Raw genomic sequence first — 24,215 nt, forward strand, 5'->3', positions numbered from 1 at the left:
TACAGAGTCAGCTTGTTAAAATTGATTACTTGAAAAAAAAATAATAATATGTATATCAGAATGGAGTATAGTATGGAGTATGGTATGGAGTGTGCAATAACAAACAGTCACTACAGCGTGGAGTATGGTAGGATTAACAAACAGTTGCAGTATGTCAGTAACAACAGGCAGATCAAGTGCAAAGCTAGAGGAATGTAATGTAACACAGCCGGTTCTCTGTCTCTGTGTCTTTCCCAGGCAGACAGTTTACAGATGTGAGTGCTCCTGCAGAGGAGGCGGACAGGAAGAGGAGAGGACGCCCAGGTTTCCTGTCGAGTGGAAAGACACACCCCAGGCGGTGTCAGCTGTGTCCTTATTTGTCATAAGTGCCCGTCGTTTCCCTCGGCTGCAGACAAAGGCCACGGAACGTATGAGCGACATGCATTTTTAATGTGACGTCCTCATCAAATTCTCAACGGCGGAATGGGCGGAATTCCAATGACGTTACTAAAACATTCTTCCCTCCAAAAAACGAAAGAGTGAGCGGGCCTGAACGGGGTGGATGAAGGGCAGCTATCCTCCAGCACCCAGGAGAGGAAGACTGCGCGTTTGCGATTCCAGTCGGAACAGTGTTTTGCTGCCTGAATTGTGTGTTAAGGATACAGTCTGTGCAAATGTTGTGTTGTAAAACAAAAGTGTGTAAAGGGCATCAGTTATGTCAACCTATCGATGAAATGAATAAGTAATGCCAATAGGAAAAATACATCTTCCAGAGTACCCATACTGTACAGCACAGTGTGCCTGTTTTATTTTAGATAACCATGACTGCTCACATACAGTAGTATAACATATAATTCCCATTCACATGTCATGTTATCACATTTCAAGCTGCTAGTTATATTGTACTTGTTGATTGGAGCAGACAGGGAGGAGTGATAGGAGGAACCATCTAACCAGATGGGTTGGCCTGTCACTCTGCAGGGGGACAGAACGGCACACCAACGTTTGCGTTGCTATCTTGCAATGGGAAGAAAAAGGAAAGATAGTGAAATTATAATGAGGGAGGCACAATTAGACACAGTCTAGCACAGGGGTTTGAAATGTCATAGAGCAGGTCTTGACATTTCTCTGTTTGATAAGGAATCAAAAAAAGAAGAGTGCATGTCGGAGCTGGACCAATAACACAGAAGCTGACATGCCCAGTCCTGCTTTGGCTCTGAGAGAGAGGGAGGGGCGAGAGAGATAGAGAACGAGTGCACAGTGAGGGACAGAGAAACATAAAGAGGACAGTGTTTGAGACCAGAGAGAGAGACAGAGAGACATAGAGACAGAGAGAGAGAGAACAGGCACCAGGGAGAGATCTCCTTTAGGTGACACTAGTTTTTCCCAGTGGCCGGTCTTAATGATGGAATCTATTAGCATGTTTAGGATTCCAATTAACCTAGCTACGTCAGCGTGTCAAAACCTGAATCTGCTGTTTGGAAAATCTGTGTTTATGTGCGGGTTGTATGGGTGCGGAGGGGTTCTACATGCAAGTACATGTTGGCAACTCTGTGTCAAAATGAAGAAATTGGTCAGAATTTTAAAAAGGCATTTCAGTTTGTGAGCTCAATCATCGTCACGGGTGATAACTGCACCATTATAATAGCTGTGGTAGAGTGAGCCTTTTTACAATGGCGTGGAACTGTGATCCTCCACAACACAATATGAAAGCGAGCATGATGGAGGTCTCCTTGTGTTTAAATGTCAAAAACACACTTTGGGCCTCTTATCACACACAGGAACAGAGGCCTCAGATGAATTGCCATCCTGCCACACCAGTGAGATCCTAAAAGAGGTGATTGTTTGCAAAGGGAGAAAGAGAGAGTGAGGGTGAGAGCAATATGGAGGGAGAGAGAGAGAGAGAGAGAGAGAGAGAGAGAGAGAGAGAGAGAGAGAGAGAGAGAGAGAGAGAGAGAGAGAGAGAGAGAGAGCAGAGGGAGAGAGAGGCTGAGATAGAAAAGCTAAGATAGAAATCCATTTGTATCTCCAGGCTGTGACTATTTGCATGGCAATGAAGGCTGTGAGTGTCAGCATTGGTCAGATGTGCACCCTGACAATAATCCCTGTGTTTGTTCTTCCCGGGGATGTTTGAGAGAGACAGAGGGAGAGAGAGAGAGAGAGAAAGAGAGAGAGAGAGAGAGAGAGAGAGAGAGAGAGAGAGAGAGAGAGAGAGAGAGAGAGAGAGAGAGAGAGAGAGAGAGAGAAAGAAAGAAAGAAAGAGAGAGAGAGAAAGAAAGAGAGAGAGAGAGAGAGAGAGAGAGAGAGAGAGAGAGAAAAGTGGTCAGAAAAGAATAAGAGGAGGATGTCAGTGAAGGGGATTACACTTTGTGAGAACCATGTATATTTGCCCCTACTGTTGAGAGAGGATGAACAGCACTATCAGGGCCTGTAGTTAAGCCTTCGTTTGGTTTCTTTTACTCCATGATGATGCTCCTTGGCAGGCGCTGGGGATGAGTGGTTTAAGGGACAGCAAAAACACAATTGAAGGTGGGTGTGGTGCTTACTGACTGATGCTTCTGAAAAATATTTAGTTTTTGCATTTTCAATCATATAGATATTGAAATGAATGCATTGTCAGTTTTTTATGAGAGAATGACTATAAGTCTCCCCGTGTATTTTATTTAATATCAACATAAAATGTAACAAAATACTCTAAATACCAAGTTAATGCGTTATACATGGGGAGAAATACAATAGATGCTGTGTATGTATCCTGTCCTGAAACCCACTGTGGCCTTTGGGACACAGTGGATTCCATTGCTGGAAAATGACCTCACTGTTTCTCAATGAACCAGTAACTGTTCATCATATTGTCTGTCTAGTGGTCGTCACTGATACAGCTCTTCATAGAATCCCCTGGATAATACAGACTTCAGTGGTCTTCACGGCAATTCAACACTAATAATAGTTTTCATGGTAATCATTATCATTTGAATGTACTCACCATCTGACAGTTTAATGAATTTACATGACAAGTGGACAAATTTGAAGCTTCTGGTTCGTTAATGAGGCTCTCTAAATGATATTTCTGTCTGGGAGGTTGAAAATATGCCAAAGAACAGTCAAGTCCCTGGAAATTTACCAAATCTGTCAGAAATCCCACACAGCGATACTTTTTCCATACACAAAGAAAACAAACAAATGGAAAGTTCTAATCACAGGGAAAGTGTGTGACGAGGAGACACTCTGCTATTGTTCCTGCTCTGCTTGGGTTCACCCTGGTCCTGATACAGGGGGGGCTGGATGTCGTTGTGTTCTCGCGCAGAACTGTAAACAACAAGTCCCAACATGGGCTCCCCAATGACCAATTACAGAGTGTTTAGTTGCAGTGATCTGGAGTAAGTAGTGAACAGAGGTTGGATGGTTGTGTTACTTCAGCTGGTCCTTCAAAGTGCCGTGTGGATCGTTAGGCTGTCTCGATAAAACCGAAGGTTTTCAGAGGAACACTTGTGGTTGCTGAAACGATGTTGAGTTGCAGCTGCTGTAATCATGTTTTACTTTGACAGCGTTCGTCGTTACAGTGTGGTCTGTGTTTTTTGTTGTTGTAGATATCGTTCTTTTTACAGTTAATTTCTCAAAGGGTCTCACAGTTGCGTACAGATGTCAACACCCGAGACTACTGTTCTTGTTCTGTTGATTCCAAGTGTCTGTTCTGTCCATTGTTAAAATCTCACGGCCACACTGTAATGTCTGAAAAGGGAGCTCCACGGAATCTTCACAAAAGGAAATAAAGTACTGGTCTCTTTGAATCTTGTGCTTAACACTGTGAGACCCGGTCTAATTCACACTCTGTCATGTGCTGGAACAGTGTATGTGGAGGCTGCGGGAGGTATAGTCAGATGGAAGGAAAAGACTATTATGGGTAATGAATAGCTGCCAGCTCTCCCAGAGCGGCATGTTCTGAACCCGAGAGGTGAGAAATTATCTGAAGGAAATAGACCCCTCAGAGTTTTCAGAGGGGTACATCCCAGCGTTCGTTTGCACTTCTCGACTGATTTTTGTCAGGTTTCACTCAACTCCCTGAGTTTAAGTGTGATTTCTCTGCCAGCTTCTATCTATGTGACTTTTTCAGTGTAAATTTAAACATGGTTCTCTTAGACAGTTTGACATCAAACTGTTGATGTCAAACATAGAGTGGTACCTCATGCAATGTACTGTACTTTAAAACGTAAAAATAAGACTTCACTTCTTTTTTTTTCATCCAAACTGTATATTCTCAGTTCACATAAAAATAAATTTCAGGTTAGCTGCAAGTTACCAACCATAAATAAGACAAAATACATTTGAACATAATTTTATACAACGTGAGTAAAAACACATCACAAGGAAAGAATTATTTGTTCAAAAGTATCCCGTTCTACAGTGCTGTTGATACTAAGCATGACAAAATAGCATAGGCCTTCACAGTAAGACAGTAAATCTATCTAAATAACAAGACATGTGAGGGGCTTTAAAAGATGTTTGTCCACAAGCTCTCTTTTTGCCTTCAGTCTGATCCTTCACCATGTGCCCATTTTGTCAGGTGACCATCTCAGAATGTACCGGGCAGTGTAGCATGCCGGCCCGCGTCAACCGCAGTGGCGGGCGCCTTGTTCCTGTCTGAGGGCGGTTGGCATACTTGTGAGATGCTAAACATTGGCAGATGAGAGTTCTTCTCTGTAATGTCAGGGGCCGTTGTCTGTTGTTTTGGCCCAAGGCGGTTTCCTGGCAGCTCTAGGAAAGTCCGTCATTAGCTCACGATTCACTGGCCACTAATTGGACTGTCACTCCACAAGGCTCCCAGATATGAATATGCTCAGTTGAGACTTGCATTGAGACAAACACATACACTCTCACTCACTCACATTGAGTAACTAAATTGAATTTCAGAAAGGAAATCAAGCATTAGTAATTGATTTTTACCATCCCATCATTTTAAATTGAGCTTGGCAGCCAATTCAACATCACTTTATTAAACAAGAACATTATGCATTCTTCAAACATGAAGTACTGAATACTGATACTACTACTGCAACTATTCCTTTCTTCAAACATTAATACTGATACTACAACTGCAACAAATTCTAACTATTAGATTTTCATGTCTAATATTATAGAAAGTAAATTTTATAAAAGTAGCCTACCTCAACCATCGGTTCATCTATAGATAAAGTAAATCAGCTAACATAAGATATTTTTCAATTGAGTGAAATCACTATGTTCAGTCATTGTAAATTGATTATTAATAAATGGATGGATTACACATATTTACTGTGTAATATTAGGGAAGCAGCCATTTGCGGTTGGTTGGTTGGTTGTCAAAGAATCCGATTTAAATTGAACGACAAAAAAATCCAATTTGTTGATCTGTTGAATGTGTTGGACAGCCTGTTCAAAGCTAGCTGTTAAATCTCTAGGTCTAACTGTCAATTCTGAGTCTAATTTCAACCAGCCATCTGAGATACTCCACAAATTCCCAATTCCCGGCCTTGTCCAATGACGTTGTGTCCTTGGGCAAGGCACTTCACCCTACTTGCCTCGGGGGAATGTCCCTGTACTTACTGTAAGTCGCTCTGGATAAGAGCGTCTGCTAAATGACTAAATGTAAATGTAAATAGAAAACCTAAGAGGAAATTCTGGCCAATATCTACATCGCGAGAGAACATTGACTATTGGATTCCGTTGCAGACCAATCACACACCTGCTCTCTCAAATGGCAGTGGAATGAAAGTTCTGGAACAAATTAAGTCTGTGTGATGGACAAACGAATGTAAAAAATCTTGAGGTGTGCGGTTCTGAGTGAATGAAAATGGAAGGATTAGAAGAAAATAGTGTTATATAATATGGGGGGAAAATGTGATACACTAGCTTCTTTGTAGTGCGTTACTATTGATTTCTACTTCTGTTCATTGCTGTGGGGGCAAATTGTTTTCTGAAATCCATGTATGAACAGACAAAAGTCTTATTTTTTAATATATGTGATGTATTAAATTCCAAGCAAAGGCTACTTGACGTAAGAAGTTCAGTTTCGGATCACCATTAAGTACTTTAAATCAGCGTAACGTTGCAATTTAATTAGCATATCTAAACATTTGATGTGATAGGATGTTGTACGGTTGTTCTGATGTTGCTGGACAGCTCTAGGATATTGTTCACCAGGATTCTTCATGCTCTTGACCCTGGACTGGGTCTATAATTGGAGCATTCATTTTCATCACAGTTCTTTCTCCAAAAGCATGTGTCTCTATAATCCATGTCTCGGCATAGGGTGATTCAATTAGAGCTCTCCATTAGTCAGCTATGGTGCCCATAGTAAAGTAATGCTGTCTGTGTCCCACTCATGACAGACAGCACTGTCTTGTTCTCAACCTCAACAAAGACACTTTTATTCCTCACAGGATGTGATGTCAGGACCCCCCCCCCAAAAAAACTTGGGGTGGAAAAAAGGATGTAAACAAGAAGTTCATGATCTTGTGAAATGTGATTTTGGCAGAGGACTTCCTGAGTGAGAGATTGTACGGTTGTATTCAGTGTGGCTAATCGCAGTCTCTAATAGCAACGGTGCCTGGCATTTGAGGGCTTTGACCAAGAAAACAACTCACCACAGGTCCTTCATGTTTATTTCTTAGAGGTATGGACGTGCACAGAGACCAGCCCATGTGTGGATGGCTGACTGCCCCTCTGTGGTCATATTCAAGCTGCCTTGCTGTGATGCTGAAAGGTGGCATGGAGGTGTTGGCCCAGTGACACCTGCAACTTCTGTGTTCTGGACCAGTGGGACGATAAGGGGAGAAAATGCACCAATGGACCGTGAGAATGAGCAGCCCTGGAGCGCTGGCCATAGTTATTATACTGTCCATGATAACCTGCTGGGCGTGGGGTGAGGAGAGAGCCTCGCTGGGTGTGGAAGCCGACCATCTCTCTCCAGGCTCTGGCTCAGGCTCCACGCATCGCCGCCTCCGACGAGGCTGGATCTGGAAGCAGCTGTTCGTCCCTGAAGAAGACCCTACTCCTCGCGTCATTGGGCAGGTACCAGCGATACTCTGAACCTTTCTGAATGGCCTTCTGCTTCAGGGACTTTTTTCCTACATCTTGCGCTGCATCCCTATTTGTTAAGCAAACACATTTAAATAAAAATTGTTTTCCCCCAGCTTAAATCTGACTATGATAGAGGGGAGTTCTCTATCAAGTATATCCTGGCAGGTGAGGGAGCTGGGAATGTGTTTGAGATCGACGAGTTCTCCGGGGAGATCCGGACACTGCAGAGGCTGGATCGTGAGGAGAAGGCCTTCTATGTCCTCCAGGCACAAGCTATCAACAGGAGGACTGAGGAACCTGTTGAGCCCCAGTCAGAGTTCATCATCAAGGTCCAAGACATCAACGACAATGTCCCGCAGTTTCAGAACGAGCCCTACGTGTCCAGCATCCCTGAGATGTGCCCTGTTGGTACGTTGAGTTGTCATTTAGAATCTTTTATAAAAATATATTTTCTTGTCTGACATTCAGCCACCCTGGTGAAAGAAACTACAGTAGTTTAATATGCGCAGTTGCATTTATACAATAGTTAAATTTGTCCTTCAACGATACGTTTAACAAAGTAACTCAGAGGAGGTTAGAATTAACCAAGTACTGTAATATATATAGCAAAATATAATTCAAATTAGTCTAATAAAAGTCAGATACAAAGGAATTTGTGATTGTAATTATATTTCCACCCAATTCTTTTATTATGTCCCACCGCTCAGGCTTGAAGGTAAGTCAGCTTTAAAATGAGACCAATTCAAAATTAATAGTCTCATCAGATCCTTTTTAGAAAGTAGAGGAAACTGCTTCCTCTGTCCCACGAATACAACGTTCTCTGTCTGTCCTTCAGGAAGTTCAAGTATTGGTTTAGGTATCACACCTCGAAATCCCTTCATATGATTTATTTTTCCTTAAATAATGTTATTATTACCAGTGCTGTTCCATAGCGCAAGCATTACCATTTCAATTTATATGTAATCTGCTTTTTGGCGAATAATATCTTACTCGTAATAAATCATAATGCATTTCACTTGAAAGCGAGAGAAAGAGAGAGTAAGAAAGCTTAAGAGAAGGGAAGGAGACATACAGAGTGGGGGTATGGAGAAAGAGAGACATAGATGTAATACCATGGCTAAAAGATAGAAAAAGAGAACCGGAATGATCACTGGAAGAAAACACACAGACCACAAGAGAGACAGCGGAAGATAGGGAGAGAGTAGTGGAGAGAAAGAGAAGGATAGAGTGTCAGTCGTTGGAAGTGAGAAAAAAGTGCCAAAGAAAAGGGTAGAGAAATGGACAAAAAGAGGGAAAGAGAGGAGGAAGAGAAAGAAGGAAGGTTATAAAGGGAGGTTGGCAGAGAGAAAGGAAGGGAGGTAGAAGGAGGGAGAGAGAGAGCGAGAAAGATGTGCACAGCAGGGCTGGAGAGGTTGTCACGCACACCTGCACAGCCTCAGTGGTTTGTGAAAGGCTGCTCTCCCCCTCCTCCCCTCCACCCTCACCTCCCTCCCCCTCCACTGCCCTCTCAGCACCCCACTCCATGCCCCCCCCCCCCCCCCCCCAGAGCCAGACAGCCCCCACGGGACTGTGGCATAATCACTTTATTTCCCCCGTCGACTGGAACTGCAACCTGAGCCAACTCTGCTCTGTGTGATCTCTCCCCTCCCCCTCTGCTCCTCCAATCCTTTACCCTCCCACACCCTGTTCTCCCCCCTCCTCCCCACTGCAGGAACCACTGTTGCCCAGGTGACAGCAACAGATGCAGATGATCCCCTGTTCGGAAACAACGCCAAACTCATCTACTCCATTCTACAGGGGGAGCCTTACTTCTCTGTGGAGCCTAAGACAGGTACCTGAAACTACTGAACACACCCTGAAATATTTAGAAAGAAAGAAAGAAAGAAAGAAAGAAAGAAAGAAAGAAAAAATTATATTTTGAGTTCATTTCAACTTTTTGATGTTGGTTGTTTTTGAACATTTGGAGAAGCTCCTTGATGAACGTAAAGTTCTTGTTGGAACAATTTGGCCATTGCCTTCTTTTAGTATAGTTTTTGGCCACTCATTTCACTTATCACTTCATACATTTGATGAAGAACGTATAAGATGGTGCACTCAGTGCTTTCTCTCCACACACATTTTTTATATATATACTTGAGCTGGGCATGCAGTGAGACAGAAAGTAGGTACATTTAGACAAAAATGGTACCACCCACAGATTAATTCTGTTGACTTCCTGAACCTCTGTCTCAATCCTTCCTTCTCTAGTTTCCTGTGTTTGAAGGTTTCCCACCCTCCCTTTTTGTCAGTTTGTCAGTTTTTTGTTTGTTTTATTTTTACACCTTTGGGGTGTTGTATTTTTACCTGTGAGGTCATGTTATGTGCTATGACTGTCAGACAAGATGCTAAGAGTTATCAGCTCAGGATCCGTTCCAGTTCTTTGACGATAATAAAGATGTTATCAAAATTAAACTCTCCGACCCCCAACCCCGCCCCTCCCAGGCATCATCGTGACCTCATGGGCCAACATGGACCGGGAGGCCAGAGAGCTCTACCTAGTGGTGGTGCAGGTAAAAGACATGCTGGGGCTCAGTGGGGGATACTCCTCCTCCACCACTGTTACCGTCAGCCTGACCGATGTCAATGACAACGGACCCACCTTCCAGCACAGTGAGTGGCATCAATCAAACTCACGCACACCCACACAAAAACACATTGCAGTGCCGGCAGTACCAGCTGCAATGCCTTCATAATGCAGCTATCGAGCCTTGTCGGTGTTTGGTTCAAACCATACCCCTACAATGCTGTATCACCCCATGTTATTCACTCTGCAATTCAAAACAGAGTTGTGTGTGTGTGTGTTGCTGCAACAGTAGGTTCATCTGTGAATGTGTGTTGCGTGTGTGTGTTTGTGTGTGTCTGTGTGCACGAGAGGTACGTGCGCCAGCCCGCTGGATGAATTTAATCATTCACACATGAAAGGACATTTGTCATGACCTTTGGAAACAAACCTGGCCTTCTCAGAGATAAACCTCTCCAAATGAAGGCCTTAGGAAGAAATCAATTCCACGGAAATGGAAAAACAAGGATGGGGCTCTTAACTATGCATGCTATTCTGGTATCCCTTGTACAATGAGGAGGGTTCTCACTCTGCAAGAGAATACAGTAAACAATACACATTCTACAAGTAAACTTGTGTGAGAAAGTTTTAAGTTTCAATAGACTTGAAACATTTTGTTGTTTGTTGTTTGTCTGGTCTCATCCAAACAGCCTCACCAGAGCACATAATCACATTTTCTTATCTTCTTATTAGAGTCAGGTCAAGATTGTATAGACTCACAGAGACTTATCTTTGACTCCCACAAATTGACTCCAACCAAATAAATGATCTCCTCTCTTCTTGTTATCATCTTCAGCAACAGTGCAGCCTCTCCTTACTGACTCAGTTATCCTGTTCTCAAGTCCATAGAACAGATCTCCAGGCATCCTTAGTTTCACAACGTCAATCATGACAGAACACATGCGGGGTCCCAAGGAAGTGGGTGGTGTACTGGGTAACACTGATTGTACGAGACCTCTCAAGTTTTACAGCCACTTCGTGACGGGGATCTCACCCTGCCTGTGCCCCCAGACCAGTACACGTTCTCCGTGCCCGAGTCAGCGATGGTGGGCACCACGGTGGGGAGGATCATGGCGGAGGATGGAGACATGGGGGTCAACGCCAGGATGAACTACAGCCTGGAGGACCTGGAAGAGAGCGCAACCTTCAGGATCCAGACAGACCCCGTCACACAGGAGGGGGTTGTTTTGCTGGCCAAGGTAAAAACCTGGCCTGGGTTATCTTGGCAAAAACAATCTTATCTTGCCAAATATAGTCTTAAATAGGAATTCAAATGTGTCAACGTCTTTTGATTATGTCTAGTGTGTGTGTGTGTGTCTGGGGGCGGGGGTAACTTAATATGATTGGTGGCTAGTGGCTAAATTAGATTTTTTTTGTCGCTAGGGAAGGTGAAAAGTGGCTAAATAACACTGCTTTGGGAGAGGGTTAAGGGTTTTTAGTTCAGTGTCATCTTAACAATCAAACAGGCAGCATCAGTTAAGTGCAAACTCACAGCTGGTGGCCCATTGACTTGATTGAAAAAACATTCTTCACTCTTGATCTGTAGGAATTCTATGTATGTGTTTGTATGTAAATGTTCACTCTGTTTAGCTGTTATTTACCTGTCAGTGGTCAACAGTGCCAATTCGTTTAAAGTGGCATGCAGCATGCCGTCAAACCCAATCAACAGAGTACAAAGTAACAAACAAAAGAGCAGTACAATGTAGAAGTAGCTTCCAGACGAGTGGGTTGTACTGATCTTTGAACTTTGCCAGCCCCTGGACTACGAGACCAAGCGACGTTTTGTGATGGCTGCTGAGGCAATCAACAACATTGTGGACACGCGTTTTCTAAGCTACAACGAATTCCAGGACCGGACCACACTGAAGATCGTGGTTGAGGATGTGGATGAGCCTCCCGTGTTCCTCACCCCCGTATATGAATGGAAGGTTGTGGAGAACGTGGTGGTGGGGACAGTGGTTGGCTCTGTGACCGCCAGGGACAATGATGCTGTCAACAACCCTATCAGGTAGATATGAGTCTGCAACTGGAAACTAATCTGTTACAAACCCTGTAACTGCTTATCAGGTTGCCCTACAGTATGTTTCACTACACTGTATAATCAGTTTAGGGGATAGGGGGATGGCAGTGTGTATGTGTGTGTGTGCGCGCGTGTGCATGTTTGGTAGTGTCAGTGTATGAGTGTGTGTGCTGTTGAATTGTGGGAGGGGGTGTTGGGTTGTGTCACTTCCCAAGACAGCTTCGTCCATGCGGTGAAAAATCATTCCTTTTCCAATAGTGTTAGAGGCTTGGTGCATCCATTTTTACCCTTGATCTCCGTGGATACCCTGTACATGGTCATATTTATCTTATATTACTTTAGTAGGAAATGAGGCCTGCTGAATAAATCATGGCCATTTTTATACCTCGCAGGCTTTTCAATCTATTGCCATGGTATTATCACAAAGGGAGAGGCGCAGGACGCTGGGATGTAATAAAGAGCTGTACGAGGTGGCATATGGAATTCAGATCTGCAGTCATTTGCAAGTGCGTCACGTTGCTGTGGTGACGGTGTGTCGCCCCTAGCCCTCCCCAGTGCTGCTTAGGACTGGCAGCTGCCGCAGTTCACCGTCAGAGTACAGCGCTCACCATAGGCCCCGGGGTCAAGTTATTGGCACATCGGTGAGATGGAGTAAATCAGCCTTCGGTGGCTTAATGATGTGAGAGATAACTTTACGTGTCCAATTTGGCCTTGTTTGTTTCCCCCCCATTGTTGTTTGATCAACTGAGGCTTCCTGTCACATGGTGCGATGCTCCTGTTGAAATTGGCTGATGAGCTCTGTTGAGAGGGGATATTGTTGTAAGGGAAGAGTTAACTAACGAGTGTAGGTAGAGACTAGTGTTCGGCATTTCTGCCTTTAATCGTAAAGCTTCAGTAACAAACCAAAATATTCATGAGGTGAAGTCGCACATCTTTCAAATGTTTTCCATGGATAACATTTGTTTCAGATAAGGCCTAGGAAAAGTAAGCCACCAATGCTACACCCAGCTAGGCTAAAGAAACAATCCCTACACCATCCTTCATACTGATGGACTTGAAATAGTGTTTACTAACAACTGTATGGTGACGGATCAACCCCATTGTGTCTAACAGTAGCAGTGTTCAACTCCCAAAAATGATGTGAATTCATTAATGTTGGCATATTGTTTTGTTGTGGTTGTGTTTGTTAGTCTTGTCATCTTGGGTCGTGTGGAGATCTTAGTTAGATCCCTGTCAGCAGAGCGAGAAAAATTTGATGTTTCTCCTAATCCATCTCTCTATGAAGCCTCTCTGCTCTGTGTGTGTGCTCAAAACAGCACAGCTCCCTTAATGTGTGCCCTGGTGATCTGTCTTCAAGATATTCGATTGACAAAAGCGATATCAGGAAAGTTTTCAAAATAGACCCCAACAATGGAACTGTCACTGTGGCGAAACCTTTGGACCGCGAGTCAGCAGCCTGGCATAATATGACTATCACAGCCAAGGAAACAAGTAAGACAAATCAATACCTCTACTGAATAACATTACGATAATAGATCTAGAGTACATTGCTTCAGATCATTTATTTTTTACTGATAACACTGGTGGAACAGCACAAATACAAAGTTAAAAGACAGGGCTGAGCACAATAAAGTATTAATGGGATCTCAAATGTTTTTATTGCTTTTTAGTCTGTTCAATACTTCTGTCTTCCTTCGGAGTTAGAGGGAAAAGGGGGGGGGGGGGGGGGAGGAGCATTGCTGCCAGTATCCATTTGTATCTCCACTGTATTTCAAGATGGACCTTACAGTTATATTTATCACTTTAAACAGCGGTTTTGACAAGAGCCTTTAAGAAAGCATTTATGATAGACTCCAACTAAATGTCTTGTCTCTTCATAACCACTAGAGCAAAACCATTTATCCTCCTGGGTGGCTGTGTTCATCAAAGTGTTGGACACAAACGACAATGCGCCACGGCTGGCCAGAGAATACCAGCCATATATCTGTGAGGGGACTCAAGCTGGCGAGGTATGAACTCCACTCCATTTCACTGGTCAGTCTGACAATGTTTACCTATTGTCCACATACTGGAAGTACACTTGAGGTGAGAATGTATACAGACGGAATATTTAAAAAATGTCATAAGTACTTACGTAAGGTGAATTGAAAAGGAAATGCCACACATGACAAATGGTCTTCTTCCTGGTACAACCTAGAGAGAACGTTATTGTGTGGCCACAAGGCTAAGCTTTACCTCCAGATAAGCTATAAGAAACGTGTTGATGCGACATCTTCACAAGGGGTGCTACCAGGAAATGTTGAGCCCCATAAAAAGAAAGTCCTCATGGTGAGATATGACAAGCAGGACCCCCTCCCACCATGGGCCCGTCCCTGTGTTCCTCAGCTCATCCAGCTGCTCAGCGCTGTGGATCCTGACGAGCCGTCCGAGGGACATCACTTCTACTTCTCTATGGTCCCAGATAAGCACATCAACCCCAACTTCACCATCAGAGACAACCAAGGTCGGGCACTGCTGACACCTGACAAGGCTTCCTGTCTGAATGAGCTGAGCCGTGTCAGTGCTTACTTATGCTAAGTGCTCTTAGGCCCACTGTTTTTGTGTATGAATACTACATTACACATGGTTATACTTCAGCACATAAGACTCACTGAAATCTAACCCTTACCCTACCCCTCCCTAACCCAAAATACCCTAAATGAACCCTAAACTCCCAATCCCATTTTTTTCCTAAACCCAATCCTCTTCCTCCATCTCCTCCACAGACAACACAGCCAGTATCCTGGCTCGTCGCAGCTCATTTACCCGTAGGGATCGTGTCCAGTACGAGCTGCCTGTGGTGGTGGCAGACAGTGGCTCCCCTGCTCTCTCCAGCACCAGCACCCTGACCATCATCGTGTGCAGCTGCCAGGCTGGGGGGCGCTGCCCCTCTGGAGGAGTGGAGGCCCTGGCGCTCTCCATGGGGGTCAGCCTCCAGACCACCCTGGGCCTGCTGGTCTGCCTGGCGACACTCACAGGTGAACAGACTTCATTTTTTTTTTTTAAGCCTTCTTTTTTAGTTATTCCCCTAAGAAAAAGGGGAAAGTTGAGAAGGAGAGATGGTCTGGAAATTGAGACTCTGAAGGACAGGGACGTTCTGTTAGAATCTCGAGCTTGACGAGAGCTCTTGTGTGATAGCTTGTTTTCTTCTTCTTCAGTGTCATCTTTTCAGTCCATATAATGTGTTTGCGTAACATAAGTTGTTGCAGTTCAATGCCAATACAACTGTTATGGTTATAAGTTATAAGTTATTCTTTCTCAGCAGATCTGTTGTGTTAGTGTGCGCTAAGGCTCCGCCACCACATCAACACGGCAAGTATGAAGCCTGCCCCCAAAACAGATGGACAATTCCTCTCCCATAGAATAACACAGCATAACTTCCACAAATACAGTGTTCCCTTAACGCAACAGTTAAAACACTTAACGCTATTCTTGACCAAAATTTCCAAGCAATGAGTGTGTCTGTAGATATATCTCAGTGCCAATGTTGTGTTGGGACACTGGTGGGTTTGCATAGTGTGAAGATTCATTATGACCTACGCTGCTTGGGGTACTCCCCCTGCACACGCCATGAAACTTTAATAGCCATGCTTGCTAGGCTAACATCCAGATAACATTCAGATAAGCAACGGTCCTTGCGAGTTACAATAGACAATGCACTATTTAAGATTCCTGAGGCTAAGAAACACTCAGGAGGAATGCCTCCTTTGAGTGAGTGAGTGTGTGTGTGTCTGTGTGTGCGAATTGGAATGCAAACGACTGAGATCAAATATAATTTTCTTTGCAAAAATAATTGCATCTAATTTGTCCTCTCGTTAAAAGATTTTCACATTAATCCCAGATGATAGAATCTATTCTGGCCCGACCCAAATCATTAGCGAAATGCCCGTGCAGGGAGGGGGACAGGGGTAGGGAGGGGGCAGGGGTGGGGGTAGAGAGGGGTACGTGGGTAGGGAGGGCGGGGCGGGGTGGGGTGGGTGTTACGGGGGGCCATGGTTTATCCAGACCCTAGAAGCTCTCTTCTCTGCTCCAGCCGTGCTGTTGAAACTGTGAAGCTTCCCTCCCATGTGTCTGTCTCCAGCTTTGTCTGTGCTGCTGCTGGGAGTGAGGCGACACAGGCGCAAGCAGCAGCAGGCCCTGGAGGAGGGGGAGGAGGAGAAGGGCCTGGAACTGACTGAAAAGGTGCTACGCTACGGAGAACCAGGAAGAGGAGGCGGAAGAGGAGGAGGAGGGGATATGGCGTCCTGCCAGCCCGTCCCCCTCCGCCCCCACCCCCGGCGCCGGGACCGGAGGCTCCGCAGGGAGGAGGTGGCCGCCAGCATCCGCATGTCTCTCCGCCACTCCCATCTGGTGGGGCCCGACGACGAGGTCTTCAGCCAGTTCATCCTGGACAGGCTGGAGGAAGCCGACCAAGACCCCTACGCCCCACCGTTTGACTGTCTGAGGACCTACGCCTTTGAGGGGACCGGCTCTGCCACAGGCTCCCTCAGCTCCCTGGAGTCGTACGGCTCCGAGGCTAGCGCTGAGCGGCACGCATGTCCCCGTGACCCCAGACCACACCTGGTCAGGCTCACCCCCTGGTTCGGGGCAGCTGAGGAGGAGACCACCTTCTGAGGCCTGGTATGATGATGAGTGTTACATACAGATAGTAGGAGACACAATATGCAAAGTCAGTTACGATATATACATATGTGCATTGGTCTAAATTTAAATTAATACATATAACCTTCCTGGACATACACCTGCTAATGTATGACAAGGAGCATTGGCCATGGATGTGTGGCTAATTTCAGTGTTATGACAAAAGTATTTAAATGCATTGTTTTGAGTCACATTCAAGCAAATGTTCTAATTAACACCCTTCATGTTTGTTTGTGATATATAAGCTGTGCTATGCTGTGTTAATTGATCTCATGTTAATTCATATAAAGCTCTAGGTAACCTCTCACAGTACAGTTTGTTTTTATTATTCAGTACATAGAGCATATCCATAAACACTTTTGAAATGAAAGGACTTAGATTACCTTCCATGCAGAGGACCTATGCAGACCTAAAAACATTCCCTGTATACTAGAAGTCAAACACAGCCAACCTCAGAACCGATGAGAGGAGGAGAGCTGTGTTTCCCCCGAGAGGCGAGGGCGAGTCTGTATTTTGGATTCCTGGGCCACGATCTCACTCGTACATCCTGATTGGTTTACATTCACACCAAACCACTCGTACATCCTGATTGGTTTACATTCACACCAAACCAGTGGGACATGTGAACATGGATACCGTGCCTGTACTGCACATGTGCCAAAGCCTTCTGCTGCTCTGTGAGTCACACACAGCCTTTATCAGGCTGAGCTGACCTGTAATCAGGCCGGACAGCAGAGGAGAGCCTTGGACACCGAACATCCTCTTCAGACTGCCAGTGGAGAGAGGCAAAACAAGCAGTGAAAAGACTACGGCAGGGAAAGTGGAAGAAAAAAACAGGGGAGAAAAGTGGTGTCTGTGTGTGGTGAGTGGTGTTGGGAGGCTCGAGGTCTGCTCAAGTGATTCAGATTACTCACAAAGAGTGTTTCAAAAAAGAAAGGAGAGAGTGGTTGTGCGGAGCTGGTGAATGGGTGAAAGAAGGGATGGCATTTCAAGGCAACAAGCGTGTGCAACGGTCCAGCCCTCAACATCCTCCTCATTGGCTGATTGGTCGATTTGTCGTCGTCGGTGAAGGTCAGTGATGATTTGCAGGGATATTGCTTTCTCCAATCATTATTTAACTTGTTTTAGCGCATTGAGAACAATCTCAGGTTTTAAGGTATAAAGCCTCCTGTTAAATGGGCCTAAAAACGCCTAAACAGCATACCCAAAGTAAATTGGAAGCTGTTCTTGAACCATTTGGAGTACATGCATGTAAATGATCTCTTTTGAAAGCTGACACTCTGAAGTTATGTCCCCTGTTGTCAGGACCCCTGTCAGTCCTACTAGTGTTGAGTAATAGAAGCTTGAACACAAGGAAAGTGAAAATTTATATTTCCGCCTAGATTTTGTTTTGAAAACAGAGGCCTGAAGAGGCCTAGAGGTGGTAGGTATTAGCTGGAAGACTAAATTGGACCACAGGTTGAAGCCTTACCCAATTCAAATCAAAAGTCAAACATAATACCACAATATATTCATATTTGACACATGTTTTTATAAGAGTACATCCAGGCATTTTCTAAAAGGGCCTTTTGGAGACTCCAAAATGACCCTTTGTAACCAAGGTCAAATACTCAGGATAAAAAGGTATTATTTTTTATTAATTGTTATCTCTAACGAAAGGTGGTACTTAGAACTATCATATATAATAGCTAAATCCCTAATTAGTATTACTGAAACACAAAAACTGAAGCGGGGGGGCAGGACGCACAGACCTAGTTGGCTTTAGAGGGCTGTCAACGGGGCATGGAAGCTCCTATTGGGTCAAACAAGGTGTCAATCAAAAGGGGAGGGTTCAACGGACATTTTGATGCCTTCATATTGTAAATACTCCGTTGCTAACCGGAGAAAAGAACACTTTTATGTGAAAAAGTTGTTTCTTCCGTCGGCTAACTTGCATAATGAAACAAAGGATAATGGCTATTCATGAACGTAAAACATTGTATTTGGACGAATTAATTTACATGGTTAGATACTTTGAACCCTTGGGACTGTAAGCAGATCAAGTTTTGATGGCATGATTTGCACACCTGGACCTATTTGAACCACTTAGGGTGAGTAAAACTTTTTTCTTTGGCATTGTTGAAGGAATGTTCACCGGAAAAAGACGTTGACTGCTTGCTATTGCGACTTGATCTTGAATTGGTTTATTTCAATGGAAGCACAAGAATCGTAGCTTTCCAATGATGTATAACATGTGTAGCGTCTAAAAAATATATTTGTTAGAATTTAGTGCGTCGTAACTGAGGGAGGGGGAGGCAGCATTTTTGTCTCGCGGGCGAAACAGGATGACAAAAGGGGATAAGTGGTAACTTGGGAGGGAGGTGTGGGGGGCGGATGTTGAGTTTGACCTAAAGCACAATTAGTATTTTGCTGCTTCTGACTGTCCTTTCGGCTACTACACACTGCACAGCTGATGCTGTGAGTTGTAATATCATTGCTGGACAACATGAACTTGAAACTTTTTACATGGGCAATCTATCAAAGAGTTCCTATGAAATTTGAGTAGACTGTCAATTGATTTCCAAGAAGGCATTCAGGTGTCATCCTTTCAAACCCTTTCACACCAGTCACCACATTGAATTAGCCTGTGAATCCTCTCTTGTAATTCCATTTTCCAAAGGGTTCCTACTGGAGCTTTTAAGCCCAGAGAGCTATTTAACCTTCCAGACTTCTCCTTCTTCTTTGGCCACTACCCATAGTGAATATCACGCTTAATTTAACATAACAGCCGTCTTTTCTTTACATAAAGTCCATTACTGGGATGTGAGAGATTTCACACTGTCAAATGTCTTGTGGCTCAGGGTCCTCTCCAGGCATTCAGTTTAGCTCCTCTTTTAAAGCCATTCCCAATCCCACTGTGGTGCTCTGTCTGGCACCAGAAGGGCAGGGTGCATTAGAAGGAGGGAGACATGGGGGGGTCTTGAAGATTTCTTTGAAGATTTGTTTACATGGCAGGCAGGTTGATGGAGACACCACTGTGGCTGTCTCTGCTTCTCCTTATGCTGGGTACACACTAAAAGATTTTTTTAATCTTTAAAGATTTTAGAATGTGAGAGACCCAAAACATGAGTACCATGTAATAAGCTACATGGTACTTGTATGTATTCATGTATTAATTAACCTAATGTTACGGAATACTGTACAGAAGTTCACTTTAATGAGGTCTGTATGTGGATATTTTGTAAAATATCAGAGATTGAGATTCTCATTTATTGGAAATTCACACTTCCATCCCAACTGATTATTAAACTGATCAAAGCACTGTCAGGGACAGTGAAGGTCTGGGATGATCTTATAAAGTCAATAGAAAAGCTTAGATATTCATCTGGAATTAATATATGCATTGCAAAAATCAATATTTAACCACACTTGGTTTGCATTTTACTAAACTGGTACCAAGAGAAATAGTTTTTTATCTGCAAGCTCTTGTACTGTGCCACTTCTGTGATTGCCATGCGGTGTGTTGGAGTGGAATCTGACAGAAAATGCAGTCTGACATTATGCAAACGTGAATATTTCAGGCTGTTCTGAATACATGTTCCTTCAAGTATTTAACGAGAAGCTTCACACGTGTATTGGTGGTTAACTTCTGATCCTAGGATGGTAGAAAGATGGAACGCTATGTTAAAAAATATACCAGATACAACCACTTTCAAATTGGATGAAACTCCTGGGGTTTTTCCGCTTGCACCAAGAACATTTTAATGGAAACCACTCACTTCTGGGTTGTCTGAAAGGGGTTCTCTCTAGGAACCCTGCCAATATGTTCTGCTACATGTGGAAAATATATTATAATCTGACACTTTTTTCGATCAACATGAAACTCTTCTTTGCACACATTGAGTACATATTATTCCATAGCAAATTGAACACTATAACAAATAACATGATCTGCCATACTCTTTCCACTATCGGTTGGACTCATACTGGGTTAAGAATGACCTTCAAGGCATCTAAAAAGGTGGGTTCACCTGTGTCTTTAATACCATTGCTTTGCATGAACACTAACCCCTTATAGCCATCATTCTTTTATTCTTTTTCAGCTCATTGATGTTTCATTTTGTCTCTGCGAGCCCAGCTGTTCAAACTGAGTGAGGCTGGTGGTTTACTCATCATTCATCTCACAACTCCATGATCTGATTTCATATTGTTCCTACCTGAGGTTCACACTGGGAGAATACTATTATGGAATACCAAAGCTCAGGGTCCAAAGTGAAAAGTCCCATTAATAAAGAAGAGATTACTTTCACCCGCTGTCAGGGCTTTCTGCCTGCTAAAGGATTGATGCTTCCTCATTAAATCTGTCCATTGAAAGGTCCTTACAGAACTACCCAAGTGCCAACTGTAGGTGACTTTTTATCTTTGCTTTGTATTATTTTCCACTTTTCTGGTTCTGTTCAATGGGCTTATCGAGGTATTGATATTGGATGTTTCTTTCACCCTCTTTATCTTTATTTTTCTTTTCTTTCCTCTCTTTACTTTCTTTCTCTCTCTGTTTTTCTCCCTCTCTCCCCTTCTGTTTGAGCCACAGGGTGTGTTGTTCACTGTGCGTTGTTTGGCCCATCATTCAAAATGCAGGGCTTTCACAGACGTGCAGTGGAGCAGGCAAAATGCAAAATGACTCACCCACAATTCAGACCCTCTTCATTTTCACTTGGCTTATTACGATTGCGCGCACACACTCGCACACACACACACGCACAAACATACAAAAGCACCGATCTCTACTTTCACAGGTTATTAGTGAAGTCTCTTGAGTTAAAGATTCGTCGCCCACTGTGCCGAGGTGTACAGTGATGTCATCACAGTCTTATGTACTGACAAGGAACTGACATTGAAGAGAGGAATGGCACAGGGATACCACTAATTAGCTGCCATTCATAATTGATTAAAGTCAGAATATAAATAATGAACAGAAATGTAATTTTATTCTGGATGTTTTGTCATTTACTGTTACCCAAGGCGTTGCTCATTCTCGATGCAAACATGCCCCTGTAATTGCAGAGTAATTTGCCAATCATATTCAGTTAATCACTTGAAAGGGCAGCCAATGTATTCTCTTTACTTTCCTAACTTTACTTGTCTTAAACTTCTCATATACTTTGTGAAAAGTGGAGGATAGACAAAATGAAGATGACCAAGATCAGATTCTATTAAATAATTCACATAGGGTATTCTGATATGTATGACTCCATTATGTAACATAAAAGAGCAGTGCTTCAGTACATTAAATCTAAATCTTTATATAAGAATCAAATCTCTCCACCTTGCCCTCCGGTGTGAGTAATCACATTTCCAGATTGTTCTCAGTGTTTTGGATGAACATATTGTGAGGGGTGTATTCTCACAGACAGAAAACAAGGCATCGATGCTCTCCTTAGAGCCGACACATCATTAATAACACCAGGACCTTTGAAGATCCTGCATAAATGTCTAATTAGGTTTGGTAACCTTTAGGAAACTCAAGTGAATGAATACTAAACAGATCCCAGGATTGTGCCCTGCATGGCAAACTAAGCACTCAACATGTGTGGGGGAGTGTACTGACATTGAGAGGGTCCACTGACCCTCCTCAAAGGGCAGGCAATTTAAGCCACATTACAAGCGCGTCGGAACTCATTGCCCAATTTCAGCTCAATTTATCGCGGCTAACCATCCTGTGTATACACCTCAAGTGTGTTTGTGTGTGTGTTTTTGCGTGTGTGTGTGTAGGTGTGGTGTGTGTGGTGAGTTGGATTGTATGTATTTCTTGTGCCCTTCAAGATATTTGGACCATTGTACTGTTTGAAGTGGGACAAGACACTGCTGACATTTTCACATTCCTCTCAAACTTTGGAAATGGTGCTCTGTGGTGAGAGGGGGCATATCATATGTCATAATACCATTTCTTTTCGAAAAACAAAGTCAAAATGCCAGAGGTCAAAGTCTCATCTAAATTATTCTGTATAGTTTTTTTTTCTGTACAAGAATATTCAACATTTTGGGAAACAGAAAATGTGTGACTTTCTCTCCCACGTGTGGTGTCACAATGTTGAACATTTGGGACAGCTCTGTTGAAGTTTCCACCTAAATCCTTCATGCTGTCCAAATAGGGAAAGCTGGCAGCTCCGGTTATGAATTTCACTGTAAGTCACTCACAAACATACAAGAAAAACACACACAAGCACAAACAGAAAAACAAGCTCATACACCCACACACTCACTGGACACATTCATGCAGTCTTTCTCTCTCTCTCTCTCTCTCTCTCTCTCTCTCTCTCTCTCTCTCTCTCTCTCTCTCTCTCTCTCCCTGTCTCTCTCTCAGTTTCTCTCTCTTTTTCACACTCTCTCCTTTTCTCTTTTCCCCTCAGCTTCTCTTGCACTCTTTCCCTCCCTCCCTCCATCCCCCACTCTCTCTCCTCCCATCTCTTTTCCCTCTCCTCTCTCTCAGCAGCTTGTCAGTGTGCGGTGCAGAATCAGAGAGGCCTCTAACGGAGCTGGACAGCTTGGCTGCTCCTTCATCAAAGCGTGCAGAGGAAATGCAGATTGGTGTCCTGCAGGAGGAGGAGGAAACAGATCAGTTACCCAGAGCCCCTTCGCTAGAAGCCAGCTGAGGAGAGCTCAGGACATGGGACTCCCACGCCATCCTTCTGGAGCACGTCTCCTCGCTGATCCAGCTCTTACTGTAATTCACAGAGGGGATTTTGTGGTACAGCTGACACTGCAGATAGACAACAGGAGAGAGTTTATTTTATATCTCCTTTGATGGTATTGCTTTTTAATATCATCTTGCAATGTATTCTGATTAGACAAAGCTTCAGTAAGAAACACCTTGTAATGTTGAGATCAAGGTATAGTAGATTACACAAACAGTTAGACAATAAACACATCCGCACAGGATATTATGGTTGATTTACAACACAAAAGGGTGTTTAATCAAAACATATTTTCTATCTTGCAGGTGTCTTGTCAACAGAAATTACTTTACCTAAACGAGGCACTGGTGTAACTTCTAACGCCATTTTCTCAAGCGATAACTGTCAGGAACCGGAATTTAGCTCATATAAAAACTTTGAGAATCATTAAGAACAGTAAATTCTAATTAGGCAGTGCAAATCACAGCTTTCAAGAGTGTGTTCATAAGCAAACCTGAGCTGATTCTCTCTTAGCACTCTCATTTTTGTATGAAACTCAAATAATGGATCTGTGAAAGTAACCTCACTAAAATAAAAATATATTCCACATCAACTGTAAAAAAATAAGGAAGTTCCTTCCTTATTTCCGATGTCTGCTTGTTGCCCTTGTCCCCTCCGTGGTGAGGAAGGGGACATTTGAAACTGACTCCAGGACTGAAAGGAGGACGTCATGTGTTTTTCCGTTCTGATGGAGCCTGGGGTCCACGGAGACCTCTAATTTTCTGAGTGAACGGTCCCAGAAAGAGCTAATGATATGTTAATGTCGTCTCTTAGACGATGGGGAGGCCAAATGACAGCAATCCCAATTACCTCAGAGGAAAAAGGCCTTGTGGGAATTTGTCACGCAAATAAACTCCGTAAATACAAATAGCAAGTGGGAGGCCAGGCTGGAAAAGGCTGTCTTCGAGGCAGCTGACAAGATGTCACAGGGGTGGAACCAGAGAAAGTCTGAAAGTTAGAAGCATTGTATGATTGTTAGTCTAAAAGTTTTTTTGAGTTGCGTTGTTGCAACTCCCTATGATTCATTTACTGTTCATCGCTGCATCAAGACAACCAAGGCAATAAACATTTTGAACATAAAATGTGTTTTTTGTCAGCCGTTGTAGGTCTTCAGTATCTGCTGAGTATTTCAAAGTCCACAGATATTGTGTGAAGTGTTCACATC

At 43.5% G+C, this 24,215-nt stretch overlaps 1 protein-coding gene across 5 annotated transcripts; it reads left to right on the top strand.

The window, feature by feature from the left end:
* Positions 1–2,297: 2,297 nt before the first annotated feature.
* cdh19 (cadherin 19, type 2) lies at positions 2,298–16,646 on the top strand. 5 transcript variants are annotated; one of them, XM_062479810.1, is made up of 13 exons: positions 2,299–2,508; positions 6,630–7,029; positions 7,152–7,446; positions 8,750–8,869; positions 9,520–9,687; positions 10,649–10,836; positions 11,392–11,645; positions 13,015–13,148; positions 13,545–13,666; positions 14,043–14,160; positions 14,423–14,674; positions 14,962–15,008; positions 15,778–15,916. In XM_062479810.1, exons 2-12 carry the CDS (start codon positions 6,796–6,798, stop codon positions 14,973–14,975), a joined length of 1,899 nt encoding a protein of 632 aa, XP_062335794.1. In that variant the 5' UTR covers positions 2,299–2,508; positions 6,630–6,795; the 3' UTR covers positions 14,976–15,008; positions 15,778–15,916. The 5 variants fall into 5 exon arrangements, with proteins under 5 accessions (XP_062335791.1, XP_062335790.1, XP_062335794.1 ...); XM_062479811.1 differs by having other exon boundaries at positions 14,962–15,012; positions 15,778–15,901; XM_062479807.1 differs by lacking the exon at positions 14,962–15,008 and having other exon boundaries at positions 2,298–2,508; positions 6,608–7,029; positions 15,778–16,646.
* Positions 16,647–24,215: the final 7,569 nt, after the last annotated feature.

Source organism: Osmerus eperlanus, chromosome 15, assembly GCF_963692335.1.
Source record: "Osmerus eperlanus chromosome 15, fOsmEpe2.1, whole genome shotgun sequence".
In the NCBI taxonomy this organism is placed as follows: domain Eukaryota; kingdom Metazoa; phylum Chordata; class Actinopteri; order Osmeriformes; family Osmeridae; genus Osmerus; species Osmerus eperlanus.